Below are 21,890 nucleotides of genomic sequence, written 5' to 3'. Positions count from 1 at the left end.
AATATGTTAAAATAGTAGGAAAGTCAGAAAAAGTGATGGAAGGAAGTCGTTGCTCATTTGGAGTAGTGATGTAAGCTTGGCATATGTATTATAAAATGAAATGAAACATGGAAAACTCAATGAAAATCATGATTAAAAAAATAGAGATTACAAACTAACAGAGATTACAAGTGTCAATCCTTTATTAGGCATAGTAAACCACACATTATCAAACAAACACCGTATACAAACTGTGCAAAATACGAATTCAGCATAACAAGGTTTGTCCCAGTCAGATCTTTAACTGCAAAGAAAATCAATTTGCGTAAATAATACAATATAACACCACCACATCACCAATCAATTAAGAACCACTAAATCTCTTTATAATGGCCCAGTCTTTCTACATGGACAGCACTCAAAAATTCAGCCACTATTATTTTCTACGATTCTCAGGTATAACAACCGAAAATGATCAGTATTAATAATAATTGCATGGTGTGTTTTTTTTTCTTGGTATATTTAATAACGAGAACTCCAACTCATTTAAGGGGAGGGTCTGCAGAGGCCTTTGACCTTCCCACTTTCCGAGTGAACACGTTTATTTCCTTCTCCGTTTGCAGGAGCTGCCTGGGATCCCGCGATCCGTACTGCGTTTGGCTGAGCTCAGGGGCCTGCGTTGCGTTCAGCAGCGAGATCAGGTGAGGTGGTTTGGGGGGGCAGCATCCCTGTTCTTACAAAGCAGGTGGGCAAGGACCATAGCTGTCAACTTACAGATTTGAAAATAAGGGATCAGCAGCCAAAATAAGGGATTTTAGTCAACCAGTAGCCAAACGAAGCCTCAAGCGGCGGTTCCCACAGTGCAGCAACCCGGCAAAGGGGATGCAGCAAGGAAAACCACCGTCACCTCTCCGCTGGGAAGCGCTGAGCAAAGGCGAGTCCCCAGGCAACGTGGCCGATTTGATTGGCACAAGGCATGCAAGCTCCACCCCCCAGTCGTTCTCAGACTCCTTATTGGGTGAGCAACGCAGCCAAGCAACACAGTTGGAGCCTCCCTCCTCCCTGGCCGGCAGGGAGGGAGGGAGGGAGAGGAGCTGCTTCCTTTGAAACCCGGGAAATTTAAGGGACATCATCCATAAGGGACAGCAGTGGGACATGGCACTGGAATAAGGGAGTTTCCCGCCAAATAAGGGACAGTTGACAGCTATGGCAAGGACCTTTGGCCCTCTAAAAGTTTTCCCTGAATTCCCCCGCTTTCTCTCTCTTTTTCTGCCACCCCTCTTCCTCTCTCTCCTCCTCCTTTTCTAACACCTCCCTTTTCTTACTCTTCCTGATACCCCCTTCCTTCCTTCCTTCCTTCCTTCCTTCCTTCCTTCCTTTCTTTCCTCACTCTTTCTGACACCGCTTTTCCTTTTGTTTTGTTTTTGTTTCCATTTTATTTATTTATTAACGTTCTTACATTACATATTGCATACATTGTCATATTACATTACAAGGCTCGTTATAATATAATTTCCAACGTGTATGCAAAGTTTATATACAAAAATTATATACCTAAAGAAAGGAAAAAGGAAAAAACCAAGACAAAAAGCTATTCCAAAATCATATATTTCCTTTTTTGTTGTTTTATTTCCATTTTTTTATTTATTAACGTTCTTACGTTACATATTGCATACATTGTCATATTACATTACAGGGCTCATTATAATATAATTTCCAACATGCATACAAAGTTTATATACAAAATTTATATACCTGAAGAAAGAAAGGAAAAGGAAAAACAAAGACAAAAAGCTATTCCAAAATCATATATGTACCAACACTACAGACTTCCTGTCTATCCTGTTGTATATTCCTTTTTTACAAATGAATGGACTCTTATTATCGTATATTTCTTTACATTTTGTCTAATACATTCCCATATCAATATGTACTCTTAATCTTATTTCTCAGCTCAATTTCTCTCCAACATCAATCAGATGCTAGCATAGATAGTGAACCTTTACTGTATTTTTGAACATACCGTATTTTTCGCCCTATAGGACGCACTTTTTCCCCTCCAAAAATGAAGGGGAAATGTGTGTGCGTCCTATGGGGCAAATGCAGGCTTTCGCTGAAGCCTGGAGAGCGAGAGGGGTCGGTGCGCACCGACCCCTCTCGCTCTCCAGGCTTCAGGAAGCTATCCGCAAGCCTTGGGAGCCCACGGGAGTTCCCACCAGGCTCCCACGGCTTGCGGATAGCAGCCTGCATCCCAAAGCCTGGGGCGTGCTGAGCAGTCGCGCCCCAGGCTTCGTGTAGCTCTGCGCAAGCCACAGGAGCCCTCCCACGGCTTGCGGAGAGCAGCTTGTTCTGTGGGCTGGGGTCGGGGGAAGCTCGTGCTTCCCCCGCCCCAGCCCCACGCCTGGCCTGGCCTGGGGGGAAAATAATTTTTTTCTTTATTTCCCCCCCAAAAAACTAGGTGCACCCTATGGGCCGGTGCGCCCTATGGGGCGAAAAATATGGTATATGTTATATCTATCCCTCTGACACCCCTTTTCCTTTCGCTCCTTCCTTTTCTAACACCCAGTTTTCTCATTCTTCCTTTGGCTTCTGACTGCCTTTCCTCTTTCTTACACTGCCTGCAACCTTCTGCCCTCCAGATATTTTGAACTACATCTCCCATCAGCCTTAGCAAGCATGGCCAGCGGTCAGGGATGATGATGGGAGTTGTAGTTCAGCCACATAGGGAGGGGCGACAGTTCCCCACACCTGCTTCTAGAGATCTTTTATTCTTCTTCAGTGTGGTATCTGCTAAACTTTGGAACTCCCTGCCCATTGACAACAGCCTTCACTGCATTGTTTTCAGCGCCTACTAAAAACTTCTGATTTGTTGTTGCTGTTGTTTAGTCATTTAGTCGTGTCCGACTCTTTGTGACCCCCTGGACCAGAGCACGCCTGGCCCTCCTGTCTTCCACTGCCTCCCGCAGTTTGGTCAAACTCATGCTGGTAGCTTCGCAAACACTATCCAACCATCTCGTCTTCTGTCGTCCCCTTCTCCTTGTGCCCTCCATCTTTCCCAACATCAGGGTCTTTTCCAGGGAGTCTTCTCTTCTCATGAGGTGGCCAAAGTCTTGGAGCCTCAGCTTCAGGATCTGTCCTTCCAGTGAGCACTCAGGGCTGATTTCCTTCAGAATGAATAGGTTTGATCTTCTTGTAGTCCATGAGACTCTCAAGAGTCTCCTCCAGCACCAGAATTCAAAAGCATCCATTCTTCGGCGATCAGCCTTCTTTATGGTCCAGCTCTCACTTCCATACATCACTACTGGGGAAACCAGAGCTTTAACTATACGGACCTTTGTTGGCAAGGTGATGTCTCTGCTTTTTAAGATGCTGTCTAGGTTTGTCATTGCTTTTCTCCCAAGAAGCAGGCGTCTTTTAATTTCGTGGCTGCTGTCACCATCTGCAGTGATCATGGAGCCCAAGAAAGTAAAATCTCTCACTGCCTCCATTTCTTCCCCTTCTATTTGCTAGGAGGTGAACCTATTTAGATATGTCAGGACCGCACATTTTAATACGTAATTTCGTTTTACGACGTACATTTCAACTACTGGTTACATTTATAATTTGCTTTTGGGTGAACTTGTTTCTGACTCTTATCAATCATCTTAATGAATGTTTTATGATCGCCTTAATGTATATTTCATATTTTGCGCAAGCCGCTTAGAAGTTTTTACGATTCAGTGGCCTTACACATTCTGTTAAATAAATAAGGGCTGTAAAAGCATCTTATTTCTCTCAATTGGACCCAACTCCTCCTGAAGAGATTCTCTTCCAGCTGACAGATGCATTTTCTTGAGGGTTTGTTTTTTTAATACAGTATATGCTTTCGCTTTTTCCCCCTCCTGCATTTAATGATTTCCTATCTCGGTAGCTGGATGTACATGCAAGTTTGCTGTTCCCTCTGCTGCGAACCATTTTGAATGCGCACTGGGGAAAGCAGGCTACATAAAGATTTATTTAACAGATAAAACCAAATACCTTCTCACTTCTTCTACCCCACCCCCACCCCCACTTTTGGATCTGACAGTGCTTCTTAGAAACCCGAAGACCCCCCCCCCCCGCCCAGTCAGTTTGAGCATCCTCAACTGTCTCTGCCCCAGCGTCCTTTCTGCCTCGCCATGAGGACTACAAACTTGACTTTCTGTTGCTTGGAAACAATGAACCAAAGGGGCTTTTAGGGTCACCAAAGGACTTGGCTGATTTTGCGAAGAGCTTCTTTTCGCCCCTCACCCCGAATTCCATCCCTGCTCCCTCTCCGCAAACCCCCAGACCCCCACAATGCTCCATTTTCTAAATATTCTCCTTGACCCACAGCCATCCCATGCCGGCGTGTTTCCTCAAACATCTCTGACTGGCGAAGGAAGGGAACAGGAGGGCGAATTGTCTGGCTCTTTGGGGGCTCGTAACTTGTCAAGTTCTGCTTTCTTTAATTTCCCACCTCATGTTTTTTTTTTTCCTGAGTGCCAGCCAATTGATTAATTAGCGGAGGATTTAATCAAGCCGGCAAGCTCCATTTTAATGAGATTTCTCTCTTCCACCCTTGTCTCTCTCGCTCCCCCACCTCCATCCACAGAGGCGGCTTTGAGCAAGACGTCGAAGGCTCCGTCAAGTATGTGGGGAACTGCCAAGGTGAGAGTCTTCTGGGGGTAAGGGGGTCTTTTGCACAGACGGACCAGCCAGGAAGCCACATTGCTGTTTTCGCACGGAGGACCAGCGCTTGCTCTGAGTTCCGATCCTGCTATAAAAGTCACTGAGCCGAACGAAAATGGCTGGGCGTGTGTCCTTTTCCTGTTGCTGGCGCACAGAAACATCGGCTCCGTTGGCGGGCGTCTGAAAAGCTGTTTTGTGTAGGAAATAACGGCTCGTCCCCTAAAGAGGTTTTTTCTCCCTTTTTTGCCTTGAGGTGGCCGCACTCCAGATTTCTCCACTGACCCCATTGAGTCCCTCATGGAACTCTGAGACGTTGACCACCGAGTCAGCTTGTTTTTGACGCTCCACTAAAATGCCTCTCTGGCCCTTTCCACCAGCTAATTCCCGAGGGCCACATCCGCTTCCAAGCAACTGTCCCGAGGGCCACATTCTGGGGCAGACAGGACCGTAGGAAAAAGTGGTTGCACAGCGGCCTCGGCACTGTCTTGGGTTCGAGGGTGGAGAAGACACTCTGGGCGCGAAGTAGGGGCCATGAGTAGTCTGAGGAGGCTTCAAAGGGCCAGATGGAGAGACCTGGAGGGCCAGGGCTGATGTCTCCACCCGTGAGCAAATTGCTTCTTCCTTTCCAGATTGCCCCATGCTTAGCTGGCTAGGAGCACCCTCTTCCTCTGCCTTTATCCCCAACCCAGTCTCTTGTCTCCCCCTTCGCTTTTTAGATGTCGTAACGGCCTCCGGGAGCCGCGATGGCACCAGCGACTCTGCATATGGTCAGTACGTCCATCTCCCCTCCCTCCCTCCTTCCCTAAGCTCATCATCCTTCCTATCCCTCCAGTCTCCTTCCGCCGCTTATTCCACCCCCAAAAACCCAATCACCCGCTGCCCCACACTCTAGCGGTGGCGTAGAGGTCAGCCTTGTCAACACTCAAAAGCCTGTCTTGGCCATTGAGGTTCAAATGGGGGAAGGCTGCCATATTGGATGGGACTATCATGGCAGTTCAACATTGGATTTGTTGGGTTAGCTCTTGCTAGTGGAGGCGTTGAAATTAATAGACCTCTGCGTTAGCCATGTCTATGTCAATTTCAACGCGTCTGCCCTAAGCAGGATCAAGCCATTGGATCTTGGGATCCTCCGCGTTGACGTCCAATCGGAGGCGCCATCTTGAGAGGATCCAGTCAGCTTCCAGTGGTTGTTTCTTTTAGCAAAAAGGCTACTGGTATGTGAACTGATGACAGGATGTTCCTATTTTCTCCATCGCGAGGGTCTCAAAAGACCCCTTGGGACAAAGCCGCCTCCGCTCAAGGCCTTTCCCGGTTGCCACGGTTACCAGCCTCCTGTCGCTTAGGCCCAAGATGGCTGCTGGCCAAGTCCATTGAAGGTTTATTCTCTTAAACTCTTTCCTCAAAAGCAACAGGAGGAGGAGGAGGAAGAGCGGAACCCCACACCCTCCGCTTCTGTCGTCTGGGGAACGCGGGAATTCCCACAAACTGGTTTTCAAAACTAACAAGGGACAAATCACTGCTCACTTCCTGTCACGTCAAGCGCCATTTCCTCATCCATCCCACCAACATCCCACTCCCATCATTTAAGGCAGGGGTGGGCGGCGGAAGGTCTTGTTACGGTTAAGCAACCCCCTGCCGCTCTCTTTGTACGCTTTCCAGAGGCTGTGTATAAAACCCACTCTCCCCTTTATGGCTTTTGAGAGGGATGGTCTCCGTGCAAACCAAGAAACCTTTCCCTTTTTTTTATGTGTGTCATTCTCCCAGGGCAGAATTTGACCCTCCCTTAACAAACGCAGCTGCGGTTTTTATGTCGAGCCCAAAGGGTCGAAATTGAACCAACTCCGGGCCACGCTCACGCTACGCCATTTAAAGCTCTATAATGCAACTTTGAACAGTCATGGCTTCTCCCAAAGGATTCTGGGAACGGGTCGTCTGATAAGGGTGCCGAAACCCCTGTTTGCCCTCACAGAGCTACGGTTCCCAAGGTTCCCCATGAAGAGGGATTGGCCATTAAACCACTTTGAGAATCGTAGTTCTGGGAGGGGAATACAGGGGAGGGCTGTCCTTCTTCCAATTCTCAGCACCCTAAACAAACTACAGTTCCCATAATTCTTTGGGTGGGGAGCCAGGACCGTTCAAAGCAAAATGCATGGTGGAAACATGGCTTCTGTTTATTTGATGAGGGAGCAAGTTCTGCAGCTTCAGCCATGGTCCTCCTAGATCTTCAGCCATGGTCCTCTCAATAATCCCAGGTCTGAGGGGAGACCAATAGGAACTTGATCTCCACAGGCTCCCTCTGCTCTAAGCGAAGGGTTTTTCCGGAGGGGTAAAAGATGCCAAAGTCAAGGATGGAACGGATATGGGAGGCCTCTAAATATCTCCCCTCAATCCTTTCCTCATGACTTACGTAATCGGATGGATTAGTGATGTCACCCAAGTGCCCCATATCTCAGAACCCTTTAAAAAAGTGTATTTTCCCCTCTTGTCTCATATTTGAACTTGTAGGGTAGAAAAGACCTTTTCATACACACACCAGCACACCTTCTAGTTAAATAAGTAAGTCCAGGGCATACAAAACCCAGGTGTCTGGGGAATACGGGACCCAGGCGTCCGGGGTGTGAGGAACCCAGACACCTGGGGAATTTGGGACCCAGGTGTCAGGGGGGAGGTGAGGAACCCAGACACCTGGGGAATACGGGACCCAGGCATCCGGGTGTGAGGAACCCAGACACCTGGGGAATACGGGACCCAGGTGTCTGGGGGGGGGGGTAGGGAACCCAGACACCTGGGGAATACAGGACCCAGGCGTCCAGGCTGTGTGGAACCCAGGCGTCCTGGCATGCCGACAAGCACACACTCCAGAGCTTAGATGGGGCAAGCAGCTCTGGCGATGGAGCTCTCTGCGCAGGCAATCAGCTCCCTGCAGGAGGCCCTGCTTCCCTGCCCTCCCCACCTCACCCCCTGAGTCCAGCTCCCCCAAGCAAGAGAGCTCCAGAGCCAATCCGACGCCTGGAAGGAAATTAAAACCAAAGCGACTCCATTAATTACCCAGCAGGGGAGAAATCTCTTGATTTAATGGGTGGGGGGAGGAAGGAGCGGAAAGGAGGAACAGGAGGCTGTTGTGTTCTGTGAGCATCACTTGCGGGGGGGGGATGAGGGCAAAATTTGGGGGTGCGCACATATTTCCTGGCCCCTCTCAAGCCTCCCCTTTCTCCTGACCTGAGACCGGTCCTTTTCCGGGCTCGTCTCAGATCTCAGTCCTACTTAGAGTAGACCCATTGAAATGCAACAGACACGGTTGACTCAGGTCTGTTCTGAGGAGGGCTCCGGGGTCAGCTGAAGGTGATTTTTTAGGGGGGGTGGTCTTCTGGAGCAACAGGCCTCCCCCTTCCTCCCCGCTTCTTATCCCTGTCTCGCTGCAAATCTTGGCCGCTTCCATTCGCCACTTCCTGCGAGGACTGTGGGGCCGGCGGGGGACTTGGGGGGGGGGACACACGTGTCTGGGATTCATTAGGCAACTTGGCTGGCTCGGCATTGGGGGGGGGGCTGACACGCAAGCAGACGGAGGCTCTGCGGATTGCAAAACAGTTGCACAAACTCTGCCGATCAGGGTTTTTTTTGGGGGGGGGGGCTTTTTAATCTTCTCTTAATCACCTACATAAAGCGCAGAACACATTTGAGGAAGGAGAGAGAGGGACACGGGGACATTTTATGGGTGATATCTGACGAAGGCCGTATTCGCACCCTGCGTTTAAAGCGCAATAATTCCACATTCGACCATCATGGCTTCCCCTATAGGATTCTGGCAGCTGTAGTTGGTTAAGGGTGCTGGTTAAGGGCTGCCCACCATTTCCTCTCCCGGCGCTACAATTCCCAGCGCGATCCCTCTTCCTGGGAAATCATTAAACCCCTCTGGGATTTGTAGCACCGGGAGAGGAAATAGGGGTCTCCGAACAACTCTCTGCACCCTCAACAAACTGCAGTTCCCAGAATTCTCTGGAGGAGGCCCTGACCATTTAAAGCAGCGGTTCTCAACCTGTGGGTCCCCAGATGTTGTTGGACTACAACTCCCATCATCCCTGAGCTCTGGCCTTGCTAGCTAGGGGTGATGGGAGTTGTAGTTCAACAACATCTGGGGACCCACAGGTTGAGAAAGGCTGATTTAAAGCCATATCACAGTGCCTTAAACATAGGGCGTGTGCCCTACTCAGAGTAGACCCACTGGAATGAATGGAACTTAGTCGTGTTGATTTATTTTCAGTGGGGCTCATCTCAGCGACACTCCCCAACATTAGTCATGGCCGGAGCAGACTCCATGGAATGAATGAATGAATACAACTAACTTCGGCCCATTCATTTCAGTGGGTTTACTCTTGAGTAGAACTGAGTTGGGTACCAACCAACCCTTTCAGAACGGTTTCCCCATATGCCTTGGCAGGTGAGGGATAAAAGCTCTTTGCACACCTGATCCCTATGAGTTACTCTGCGCAAAAGGAACAGCTTTTGAGCTCTCGCCCTTGCGAGGCCCGCTTAGCGTGCCAACTACGGAAGTCTAGAAATCCTTGTACGGTGGCACAAACCAAAGGAGAGGCTTAAATATGCATTTTCCCGTGCATAAGACTATATTTCTCTCCCCCCCCCAAAAAAAATTAAAAGTTTAAAATTAGAGGTTGCCTTATACACGGAATGTTGCATTTATTTATTTATTTATTTATTTATTTATTTATTTATTTATTTAGGGCTCCAAAAAATAGGGGTCGTCTTATACATGGGGGGCGTCTTATACGCGGAAAAATACGGTGTGTGTTTTTGAGGAAACCCCCGGAACTGATCCCCTGCATAAGATGTGATTGTATGGTGTTGGCGGAGACCTTTCCTGGGTCCGCAGCCTTCACCGTGGCTCTTCGGGGGGGGCCCTCCTCCCATTACCCCCCTAACTGGCCACCCCCCAAAAAATGTCATTATTTTATTGCTTCCTCCTCCTGACACTGTCTTTATCGCCGGCAACGCAGGAAAGACGCAGACCTCCGCCGCCGCCACCGCTCTCTCCTCTCCCTTCCCAGAAGCGCCCACTGGGTCTCCTCCCGCTAGCTTGGCTCCCGACGCCCGCCTGGCCCCGGGCGCAGGAGGGCCACGCTCCACCCTCCACGTGGCTGTGAGCAAGCAGGGTAAGAAGGGGCCGATCACCTGACCCCCCGACCCTCTCTGCCCGCATGCGCACACACAGACACATGCGCTGTGTCCCCACGCACCGTCCCTGCAGTATGGCACCCCCGTGATAACAGCAAGCTGTGCAAGAACCACTAACTTGTGCGGGGAGGGCCTGGCGGCGCACTGGAATGCAGAGGCATGTGAAACGGTTGCGTCGCTGTGTCTTGCACGTCGGGGAGCAGGGGTTGCGCAAGCCGCGCACGGTCGCCTCTCTCTGAGCAAAGGACAAAGATGGCGAGTCTTATTTAGGATCCTGGGTGGGAGATACGATTGCGCTCACCGGAAGCGAAAGCTTTGTCTCTCTGTTATTATTTTTTCCATAATATTTTATTTACGTTTTCTTGGTCTACAAAGGTATGCGCGCAACGTCTCTTTTTCCAAGTTACATTTTCCATAGGTCAGTTTCATTTGTTGAGACATTAGGATCAAAAAAGGGACGCGGGTGGCGCTGTGGGTTAAACCACAGAGCCTAGGACTTGCTGATCAGAAGGTCGGCGGTTTGAATCCCCGCGAAGGGGTGAGCTCCCGTTGCTCGGTCCCAGCTCCTGCCAACCTAGCAGTTCAAAAGCACGTCAGAGTGCAAGTAGATAAATAGGTACCGCTCCGGCGGGAAGGTAAACGGCGTTTCCATGCGCTGCTCTGGTTTGCCAGAAGCGGCTTAGTCCTGCTGGCCACATGACCCGGAAGCTGTACGCCTGCTCTCTCGGCCAATAAAGCGAGGCATGGGGAGGCTTTGAATGAGTCCCGTCTGCAGTCTTCCCATCTGTAAATAATAATAATAATAACAACAATAATAATGATACAGTGGTACCTCTGATTGTGAACGGGATCCATTCTGGAGCCCCGTTCGCAACATGAGCAGAACGCAATCCACGTCTGCGTGTGTGCGGGTCACGATTCGCCGCTTCTGTGCATGCGCATGATGTCATTTTGAGCGTCTGCTCATGCGTGAGTGGCGAAACCCGGAAGTAACCCTTTCTGGTACTTCCAGGTTGCCGCAGGATGCAACCTGAAAAGATTTAACCTGAAGCAAACGCAACAAGAGGATGACTGTAATAATAATAATAATAATAATAATAATAATAATAATAATAATAATAATGATGATGATGATGATGATGATGATTTATTTATACCCTGCCCATCTGGCTGGGTTTCCCCAGCCACTCTGGGCAGCTTCCAACAAAAGATTAACAATACATTAAATTGGGGAGATTGGCGTGTCCTGCCTCGCAGGGTTGCTGTGTGGTGGGCACTATCCCCTCCCTGGCAGGCAGAGTTTGAGGAGGACTTGATGGGATGGAGAGGAAGAGAACCGCCAGCTTTCTGTGCGTCAGGGTGGGGGGAATAACCCTGATGAAGCAGGAGAGAAAGAACAGAGAAAGGGCCCCCAGCGGAAATAGCTCTTAAGAGCTGATCCATTTTGGGAGAATTAGGCGTAATGCGTATTGCAAACAGGGGGGAGAAAATAGCCCTCAAATTGCAAACAAAATGCCCCCAGACAGCTGCGGGGAAATGAGAGAATTAAGCTGGCAGGGAAGATAAAGGTGTGCGAGGGGAGAGAACAGCCGCCAAAAATAAGCTGGATTTTGTTTTTCAATTTAGGGAGAAGCAGGTCTCCTGGGAAAGTGTTTTGTGAGCATTCTCTCCTCCCAAACCCCAGGCAGAATCTGATTTTGGAATGGTTTCCTCTTCTGAGTCCAGGTCCTTCTCTGTACATGCTCAGAGGTTCCCTTCCCACCTGGCAGGGCAGTGGGAGCCATTGCTACAATTATATGGGTCTGTATGTCTCTTCATTTTTGAACCAGAGAAGAGCCGCAGAGGGTTGGTCTAGCAGAGACTAGGATGAGGGTTGCAGTTATCGGTATTTAAGGCAGACATGCTGCAAACCGCCTGAAGGAAGCTCACGTGGTAATCTGCATTTTATAAAATTATAAAGTTATGCATGGCACAGAGTGAGTGGCGAGGGGGAAAAATTTTCTCCTGCTCCCTCCAAGCACTGGAACTCGTGGACGTTCAATGAAGCTGAACTTTGGAAGACTCAGGACAGAGAAGAGAAAGGATTTATTCACATGCATAGTTAAACAGCGGAACTCTCTCCCACTTGAAGCAGTAATGACCACCACTTTAAAGGTCTTTTTTAAAAAAAGGATTAAATAAAATGGATTGATCTGTTGTGAATCTGCAGGCTTCGCCTCTAGCAGAAATATGGTCTCTCTGTATCTCTGCAAGGAGGAAAGGGACCTAGTTCAGCAGCAGAACAAGGGTTCAATTGCCATCCTCTCTGGATTGGCTGAGAATGTCTGAAAACCCAGAGAGCTCCTGCCAGTCAGTGTGGGCTATATTGATCTAGACAGGCCTAAGTGCCTGAGTCAGTATACGTTCCAGTAATCCTAAATAAAGCAGAATGGGGGACGGGACACACAGCCTGTAAGGAATTTGGGACATAGCTCATCTTCCTTTATATGTATATATAACGAGAGAGATCCCCCCGGCTTATTCCAGCTTAGCCCCCTTATTTTGGGAAGGCCAAACTGGGTCAGCCAGTTTTAGCTTCTCTCACCCTTGCACCTGCCCACATGTCTGGGTCTTGTGAAAATAGGGCAGCGTTTCTCTGGCTGCAGAAAAATCCTCAGTTTGGAGGGGTGAGAGCCAAACACTCATCTGACTGCACAGGTTCCAGGGGTTTTGTGGCATTCATAAAACAATCTGCAAGCCTTCAGATGTCTTCTAAACGTCAGATAGTTGTTTATCTCCTTGACATCTGGTGGGAGGGCGTTCCACAGGGTGGGTGCCACCACCGAGAAGGCCCTCTTCTCCTTTCTTGCAAGCCCTATCCTTTGGAGCAGGAGAAAACAAGATGATGGCCATTGAGATATTTGAAGATGGCTGTTGTATCTCCTCTCAGTCTCCACTTTTCCAGGCTAAACAAACCCAGCTCCTTCAACCGTTCCTCATCCGGCATGGTTTCCAGACCCTTGGAAGCAAAAGCAAATTCTGGCTTGTCAAAACTTCTTGACTGCCAACAGTGCTCCGAGAGCCACTTTCCCTTCTTTGAAACCTCCTGTGGGCCGCATTATGATGGGGGACAGATCCAGAGGCAAAAGGGAGTGGTCCAGTTAATGGAGAGGTTACTTTCCTGCTGCAGGCTAGCTCCTGGTAACGACACAAAAGGCAACAGGCTGTTTTTGACTATGTAACTTCTATTTCAAACAAAATTCAACAGAGGGCCTTCCCGCCCTGTGGAACGCCCTCCCACCAGATGTCAAAGAGAACAACAACTACCACACTTTTAGAAGACATCTGAAGGCAGCCCTGTTTAGGGAAGCTTTTAATGTTTGATGCATTACTGTATTTTAATATTTTTTTGGAAGCCGCCCAGAGTGGCTGAGGAAGCCCAGCCAGATGGGCGGGGTATAAATTATTATTATTATTATTATTATTATTATTATTATTATTATTATTAATCTCACAAAGTATAATTCCATAAAACAACACATCATGCAAGCAGAACATGTCAAGAGAAATTAAAGTCCAATGGTTTACAGACCATGTTCTGTTTTTGCATGATGTGTTGGTCTACGGAATTACACTTTGTGAGATATTATAGGTTGAATTGTGTTTGAAATAGAAGTTACATAGTCAAAAACGGCCTTCTACGTTGTATGTGTTCTTACCAGGATTGTATTTACGTAACCTAAGGTTTAGTAGTAGGGACGCGGGTGGCGCTGTGGGTTAAACCACAGAGCCTAGCACTTGCCAATCAGAAGGTCGGCGGTTCGAATCCCCACGATGGGCTGAGCTCCTGTTGCTCGGTCCCAGCTCCTGCCAACCTAGCAGTTCGAAAGTGCATCAAAGTGCAAGTAGATAAATAGGTACCGCTCCAGCGGGAAGGTAAACGGCGTTTCCGTTCGCTGCTCTGGTTCACCAGAAGCGGCTTAGTCATGCTGGCCACATGACCCGGAAGCTGTACGCCAGCTCCCTCGGCCAATAAAGCGAGATGAGCACCACAACCCCAGAGTCGGCCACGACTGGACCTAATGGTCAGGGGTCCCTTTACCTTTACCTAAGTGTTTTGCAGGCTAGCTCTTGCCCACTCTGTGCCTTCCACCCAGGCAGGCCAGAGGCGTTGCTTGGCGTCCCGGGACGTGTCCCAGAAAGGCAAATGATATTTGGGGTGCAAATAGGGTGTGGTTGAGAGAGAGAAGGCGAAGGGCCTAGATGTGGTTCCAAGGGCCGGGCAGCCGCCCTGAGGTTCCCCACACTTAGCTCTGGGTTCTGCTCAATTTATTGACCTGGCGTGCAGATCCAAACACGCAGACCCCCACGACACTCGAGGAAACGGGCATGCAGTTAGAGGGGGGAAACCTCTGAACAAACCGAGGCCTTCCTCCTATTCAGAGCAAAGAAAAGCACAGCTACCCACAGAACAGCTTTCAAGGAACGAAACATCAAACCATTGCACAGCCCTGACTGGGGCGGGGAAAGGAAGGCAGGCTTGGCAGAGGCCCGCCGCTAATTAGCTTGCAATCTTCTTGCCAAGGGGCAAACGTGTCTTTTATTTTATTTTTAAAAAGGACGCTCTCCCTTTTTTTTATTTCTGGAGATCAGCTGTTCGGCCTTAAACCTTCCATTCGGCCTGCCTTTGCCGAGGCCGCCAGATCAGCTGATCTCGTTGGGACGGGTGAACGGGACGGTGTTTGTGTGTGCCGTTTTCAGATGCTCTTCTCGTTCAGCCTTATTTCAATTATTTGACAGCATGCCACTTAAAAAAACCCAAAAAACTCCCGAACAATGAAATCCTGTGCTGATGAAAGCGGTTTTCTGCGACCCGTACAATTACAACGCTAAATGTATCCCGCCACCTCTCTAGTTTCTGTTTCCATAGATGCAGCACAAAGTTACCCTGTGGAACTCCCTGCCACAGGAGACGGTAATGGCCACCAATTCAGAGGGCTTTGAAAGAGGATTAGATAAATCATGGAGGAGGAAGATGCTGAACTACTAGATAGGTGACTGGCTCTTCTTAGGTTATGAACTCTCTTCATCCTCTTTCCAGCCCTTTAAGCCCCTGGCCACTGCCGGATCTTGTAGCCAGAAGTTCCACAGGTTTGCTCCATCTTACTACACATTCCACAGTGAAGCCTTTCCCTTTTTTGCTACTCCTAAATATGCTGCAAAACAGTTTCCCCAAGACGATCCGCAAGTTCTAGTATCCTCTGAGGGAGGGATTTTTTCAAAGAGAATTTAGGAGGGTTGCGTCCCGCAAGGGCCCTACTCAGGGTAGCCCTATTGAAATTAGCAGGCATGGCAAACAAAGGTCCTTTTTCCATCTCCGCTCTATTAACCAGTTGGTCCCTTACCTTTCTCGCCCTGATCTGGCCACAGTGATCCACGCAACGGTCACCTCCAGGCTTGATTATTGTAACTCGCTCTACGCGGGGCTGCCCTTGAAGCTGACCCAGAAACTCCAGCGGGTGCAGAATGCCGCGGCGAGACTCCTTACGGGGTCCCTGCCATGGGATCACATTCACCCGGTGCTCTACCAGCTGCACTGGCTCCCGGTGGAGTACAGGGTCAGGTTTAAGGTGCTGGTTTTGACCTTTAAAGCCCTATGCGACCTAGGACCCTCGTACCTACAGGACCGCCTCTCCTGGTCTGCCCCGCGGAGGACCTTAAGGTCCACAAATGACAACATTTTGGAGGTCCCAGGTCACAAAGTGGTTAGATTGATCTCAACTAGGGCCAGGGCCTTTTCAGTACTGGCCCCGACTTGGTGGAACGCTCTGTCCCAAGAGACCAGGGCCCTGCGGGACTTGATATCTTTCTGCAGGGCCTGCAAGACAGAGCTGTTCCGCCTGGCCTTCAGTTCAGACTCAGTCTGACCCTTATGTTTCCCTCCCCTTACGGTTTTAATGCGGCTGCATTTTAAATTGCATTTTAACCTATATTTTAAATTGGTCGTCGTTCCCCCCCCCTTATGTTTCTACTGTAATTTTACTGTTGTTAGCAGCCCTGAGCCTGGCTTTGGCCAGGGAGGGCGGGGTATAAATTAAATTTATTATTATTATTATTATTATTATTATTATTATTATTATTATTAATTTCAACTCGTCTACTCTGAGTAGAGCTTAGCCAGGCAAAAGCCTCTCTGGTTTAAATTACGGCTCGAGAAACGCGTTATGAGTTGGAGGCAGTAAAATAAGACTGTTGGCTGCTGCTATCTGGGCTCGCAGCCAGGGAGACTTTTATTGTGAAGTTTTGAAAAGGCAGGAAAAATAAGCCAGACTTGAGACTTCCTGTTTTCCATGAAGGGGGTTAAGGAGAAAGAAAAGGGGTCTCCGAGAGAGAGTATTTATCGAAGGAACCGCTGGCTTGTCAATCTTCTTTCCGAAAGCGAGGGCTGCGTTCAAAAGCAGCTCTGAAATAATTTTAGCGTTCCAAAGAGCACCAGGTTGTTCCTGTTATAAAACAAGGCAGTGCTTAGTGATGGGGAAAGAATTCAGTTAATTCTGTGTTTAAAAGTAATCCGTACGCCCCGAAAGAATTCAATAACCAAACGGCAGCTTTGAAATTCACACCTCTCCGAATTTTGCGATGACATTCTCCCCTTCGCCTGAAAAAGACGAACAAAATGTTGAGTTTCCCAAAAAAAGGCGTCTGATTGGCCAATGTGAGAATAGGATACTGAACTCGATTGATCTGGCCTCATCCAGAAACCAGACTCTAATTAGGACCTTAGAAGGGGGGAGTGGTTTGGAATTTTTTTTAATTAGTGCGGAGCCATAATAGTCAACAAAATAAATTCACCCAGGGTTTTATGAATGAGCAGAGTTGGGGAATATCTGTGGCATTCCAGATGTTGCTGCTCATAGCAGCCAGCATGACCAATGGTCAGGACTGGTGTTGAGATTCCGGCCACATCTGGAGGGCCACAGATTCCACCCCCCTTGCCTGTAAAAATGCCTGTGGACCTTGCAGCGTCTGAATAGATTCTGGGCTTTGCTTGCTAAATTCCTCCAAATGTCCAAGGGATTTTTTTTGGGGGGGGGGGTGTCCCAGGAAAACGAGGAGTAAAAAATTCAATTTTTATACAGGAAGTGGTGAGCTGAAGTGGAGGGGGGGGGAGAGAAATCAGACTTTCCCAGGAGGGAGATGGTTAGATATTATTCCTCAACCACCAGCCCAATAGCTGGATTTTGTTTGCAGAATCCAAAGCGGCTAGTCCTGTTTGTTGATGCAATGGGTGGAAATAGCCAAGAAATAATAGTTAGCATTGTTATATTCCTGTCGCAAGGTTTCAGTAGGGCTTAAACCCCACCCCCATCCAGATATAGGGGAGAGGATGATACACTGCGAAATATATATACCTAAAGGTAGAAAAATATATATTTTTACTTGCTTACGTAGCACGGTCTCTGCACATGGTGGTGTTACAATGGAGAACCCTGTAGCTCCCTGCCCCAAAGGGCTTACAGTTGTGCAGTCGTACCTCGGTTCTCGAACGCCCCAGAACTCGTATGTTTTGGCTCCTGAATGATCGAAAACCGGAAGTGAGTGTTCCGGTTTTTGAACGTTCTTTTGGAAGCCGAACGTCCGATGGGGCTTCCGATTGGCTGAAGGAGCTTCCTGCAGCCAATCAGAAGCCGCGCTTAGGAAGTCGAACGTTTCGGAAGTCGAACGGACTTTCGGAACGGTTTCCGTTCGACTTCCGAGATACGACTGTATATCATGCGGTGGTGCCAGAGCAAAGGGAAGGGAGTCAGGGTTAAGTCCAGGGTCAACTATTCTGCTATACAGTGTTCCCTTGGTTCTCAGACGCCTTGGTACTCAAACAACTTGGAGCCCAAACACGACAAACCCAGAAGTAAGTGTTCCGGTTTGCAAACTCTTTTCAGAAGCCGAACGTGCTCCGTTTTGAGTCTTACGCTTCCGATTTGAGTGCCACACTTCCGTTTTGAGTGTTACATTGAGGTCTGTCTGTTTTTGCTATTTATTTTGCGGTTTTTGTTTTTGCAGCTTTTCTTCGTTTTGTTTTTGCGACTGCGTGGAACCCAGTTCAGCGACTGACTGACTGATTGATTGATTGATTGAGGGACATTGTTCATTGCTTTCCTTTTCTGGATCAATGGTCTCATTAGATAGTAAAATTCATGTTAAATTACTGTTTCAGGGGTTATTTTTCAAAGTCTGGAACGGATGAATCCATTTTGCGTTACTTTCTATGGAAAAGCGCGCCTTGGCTTTGGAACGCTTTGGTTTTGGAACGGACTTCCGGAACGGATTAAGTTTGAGAACCAAGATACTGGTATTGGTTTTAAAGCAGGGTGCAGAGACCAGGGGATTCTGCCAAAAGGGTTGCAGAAAAGACAAGGTTTCAAGGAGGGGGTTGGAAGCGAATTAGACAAGGGGCATCGCTCAGGTTTTCTGAAGGGATATAACAGCAGGGAAAGGGCAGGTTGGCCAATCAGAGGATTGAGAACTTACCGTATTTTTTGCTCCATAGCGCGCACCGGACCATAGGGCGCACCTAGTTTTTTTTTGGGGGGGGGGATAAAGAAAAAAAAAGTATGGATCCCGCTCGCTGTCTTGGCTTCGTTTTTAGCCGCGGGGCTGGGGCGGGGGAAGCCCAAACTTCCCCCGACCCCAGCCCCCAGAACAGGTCCGGGAGTGGCGGCAAGGTTGCGCGCAGCCTTGCCGCCACTCCCAGAGCTTGCGGATAGCTGCCTGAAGCCCGGGGAGTTCGGCAGGAGTTGGCACTGCGCTCCCCGGGCTGCAGGCTGCTATCCGCAAGCCTTCAGAGCACGGGGGAACTCCCACTGCGCTCCGAAGGATTGCGTATAGCTGCCTGAAGCCCCCGGAGCGCAGAACAAACCGCTGCTGCACTCAGGGGGTTTCAGGCAGCCTTGCCTCCGCTCCCGGAGCTTGCGGGGCTGGGGGCGGGGGAAGCCCGAGCCCCCAGAACAGGTCGGGGAGCGGCGGTCCTTTCTCCCTCTTGGGGAAAAGCCCGCAAGAGCTGCGTGAAGCTTGTGTGCGGCTCTTGGGGGCTTTTCGTGCCTGCCTCCCCCCTGCATTCGCTCCATAGGGCACAGACATTTCCCCTTAGTTTTTTGAGGGGGAAAGTGCGTCCTATGGAGCGAAAAATACAGTAAATGGAGCCTCCAGATCCCGGAGCAGCATAGCAGGTTTAACAACAGCAGAGGGCTGGTGTTTCCATGCCCTGTTTTTTTGGGACATCAAACCTGGCCTCTGCTGGAGAAACAGGATGGTAAGCAAGGCTTGATCCTGATCTTTTTATGCAGCCCGCGATGAGGTCAACGGCGGCTGTTAGCAGAAAAAGGGCTGCCTGGCTGGCCATATTGTTCATTCCTCTTTTCCCCTGTTAACAAAGCCCAAGCCGCCTCTGAAAAAACCCGACAGCTTTGTCCTTCAAACTCTCCTGCCCACATGCTTACAAATGGGTCCTGACAGATTAATCAACTCGACAAATAGTTGGTTAATCTACTCCTTTAAAGCACCGGCACCTTTTCTTGTCGTTTTTTTTTTTTTTAATGCCCTCTTTTGAAAAAGCTGGAGTTCTAGCTAGCTATATAGCCCTTGACATTCATTGGGTTTTAAAGCCGCCTTGTTTATTTCTGTCCCTCTCTCCTCCGCTCGCCCTGTGTTTTTCCTTTTTACAAAAAAATAATAATATAAAAAAGCAAAGAAAGAAATTGAGTTTCCATGGAGGCCCTTTTTTTCTGAGCTTCATTGTTTTCTCCCTGGGAAATGGCTTGCCTTTCTTTCGTGCGTCTCTCCGACAAAATGATGGGATTTTTGCAACTCCCGAAAGCTAACAAAATTCGGGCCCCCAACCTGCGCACCTCATACTTTGTTCTGTAGACTGGGAGGGGGGGCGGGAATTGAGGCACGGATAATGCGATGGGGGGGCCATCTTTTTGTCCACTGACCCCTGAAGAACACAGAAGATAGAAATTGCCGGGCAGAGACAGTGGGAGAGTCTGTCTGTCCGCGGGGAAAATCCGAAGGCGAGATCATCTCTGCTGCGCCGGCTGACGTACTTTAGGGCTATTAAGCTGCAAATGAACGTAGAGGAGGGGAAGAGATCTCGAAAGATAAATCCAGGGAGCGGGGGACGCTGTAAGGAGCGTCTCAAATTATTTGCGGTACTGAGGAAGTGGCCAGAGGGACGCTTTTCTCCCCATCGTCACCCATCACAGGGTTATCCAAGGAGGCCAAAGTTTGGGAGACTCAGGAATGAGTTCTTCATGCGCAGAGCATGGATAAAACTGTGGAACTCACCGCTACAGGAAGCCACCAACTTAGATGGCTTTAACTACACGAGCTCATGGACGGCCTATCAGCCTCCACTGAATACCAGTTGCTGGGGGTCGTAAATGGGGAGAGTCGCCCTCGCTTCCCATTGCGGCATCTTTTGGCTGGACTAAATGGGCCACTTTCCTGATTCAGCATAGTTTTCTTAGGTTCTTACGACCTCTCTTCATCCTTTCCCCAGCCCTCTAAGCCCTCAGCCACCGCCGGATCTTGTGGCCTGGAGTTCTGCAGGTTTATTCCATCACCAAGCCGCTCCTGAGTCTGAAAAGACTCTTCAGATAACCCTCTAGGTTCCAGCATTGAGGGAGGGGAGAGGTTTTTAAAGCGAGTTTAGGCAGCGGTTCTCAACCGGTGGGTCCCCAGATGTTGCTGGACTACAACTCCCATCATCCCTGAGCTCTGGCCTTGCTAGCTAGGGGTGATGGGAGTTGTAGTCCAACAACATCTGGGGACCCACAGGTTGAGAAAGGCTGGTTTAGAGGATGAAGCACTTCATTGTGCGAGGGTCGCTCCCTTGCAATTAACAGGCGTGACTTTATGCTTCCTAGAAGCATCTATTTGAGTAATGTTTATCCGACTGGTGCCAGAAAGGCAATAGGGGCCAAGCCCTTCTCTGGGGGTCAAAGGCACCGGGTTCGAATTCGGCCGTCCCCAGATGGAGGCCCAGAAAGAGAAATTTGCTGAGATGAGCAGAAGAGGCGGGATCTGTTTGGATAATACGGACTCTCCGTAGCACCATCGTGCGACGCCGCTGGCTGGTGAACGTGAGCCCCTGCGGCGCGTGGTCTGGTTATGCGTGGCAGCCGGTCTGACGTAGCTCCGTGTTTCCTCTCAGCTCCTTGCACCCTCTAACACCCTGGCAGCTTCCCCGTGGAACCGGTGCCCTTTTCCGCACGTGTCTCACGACCCTCGTGTTAACACACTTGTGCACGTTTGCTCCGGGTAACCTTGAGGGGGGGGAGGAGGTGAAAAGCAGGGGCTAAGAGACTGCGCTTCTCCTGAAAGAGATTTTCCCGGTTACTAACCGCATGGTTTATCGCACCCTCGAGAAGAGAGGCTGGCCCCTTCCGCAAAATATTTCACCCTGTTCTTCCCATCCCAGGTTGTGCATCGTACAAAAAAATGTGTTTTGCCGGGAGAGAGGGAGGGAGGGAGGGAGGGAGGGAGGCGGGCCCCTCATTTGGCACCCACCGGACGTGCCTTTGTGTCTGGAACTGCCATGGTCCAGAGGTTTCCGTGGCCTTTAGATGATCACAAAAAAATCCCCCAACTTTTCTGCTCGCGCGAGGAGCAGAGGAGACCAGGTGCCATGTGGATGGGCTCAATTTTGGAGCCAGCCCTCTCCCCGGGAGCCGATAAGTCTGGTTCAAGTGAATAGCGGGCTTAATTCTTTTTGTGTGTGTCTTCCTGGCCACCATCAATGCTTCTGAAAAAGGAGCACAGGATTGGGAGGGGAGGGAAGAAGAGGGGGCCCCAATCCTGCCCCCTAAGCTGATCACTTTTGACTATTATTGGGCCCCGAAGCTTCGTGGTTTCTCCTCCTCTTCGCTGTGTGTCCTGAATACCTTCCCTCTTCGAAGATCCTTCCCCTTTAACAGCATAAATATCCGTGGTTAAGGGAAGGTTGTTTGTCAAGGCAGGTAGGTCTCTGGCCCCTAGGAGCCTCCATTCCGAAA

The 21,890-nt window shown here is 49.3% G+C and overlaps 2 protein-coding genes and 1 long non-coding RNA gene across 4 annotated transcripts in view; 2 read left to right on the top strand and 1 right to left on the bottom strand.

Annotated features, from left to right (window-relative positions):
- Nucleotides 1-21,890, top strand: part of HORMAD1 (HORMA domain containing 1) — a 578,262-nt gene that overhangs the window by 126,714 nt on the left and 429,658 nt on the right. The gene's annotated exons all lie outside the window — the stretch shown is intronic.
- The window catches only part of SEMA6C (semaphorin 6C), a 129,034-nt gene that overhangs the window by 98,920 nt on the left and 8,224 nt on the right, over nucleotides 1-21,890 (top strand). The window contains exons 15-18 of one of the 2 annotated variants that reach the window (XM_083477011.1): nucleotides 603-680; nucleotides 4,592-4,647; nucleotides 5,385-5,435; nucleotides 9,681-9,836. In XM_083477011.1, coding sequence (XP_083333137.1) covers nucleotides 603-680; nucleotides 4,592-4,647; nucleotides 5,385-5,435; nucleotides 9,681-9,836 — 341 coding nt within the window. The remainder of the gene's footprint in view (nucleotides 1-602; nucleotides 681-4,591; nucleotides 4,648-5,384; nucleotides 5,436-9,680; nucleotides 9,837-21,890) is intronic. The other variant, XM_083477012.1, reaches the window with a different exon arrangement.
- On the bottom strand, nucleotides 5,856-8,167 carry LOC310694440. Its single transcript, XR_014519705.1, has 2 exons — nucleotides 7,401-8,167; nucleotides 5,856-7,302 (listed from the first exon to the last, which is right to left on the bottom strand). It is a non-coding gene; the product is annotated as an uncharacterized lncRNA (long non-coding RNA).

The sequence above is a fragment of the Podarcis liolepis genome (genome assembly GCF_965112155.1).
Source record: "Podarcis liolepis genome assembly, chromosome: 15".
Lineage (NCBI taxonomy): Eukaryota > Metazoa > Chordata > Lepidosauria > Squamata > Lacertidae > Podarcis > Podarcis liolepis.
The sequence above is the reverse complement of the archived record's forward strand: the minus strand, read 5'-3'. Positions and strand labels throughout refer to the sequence as shown.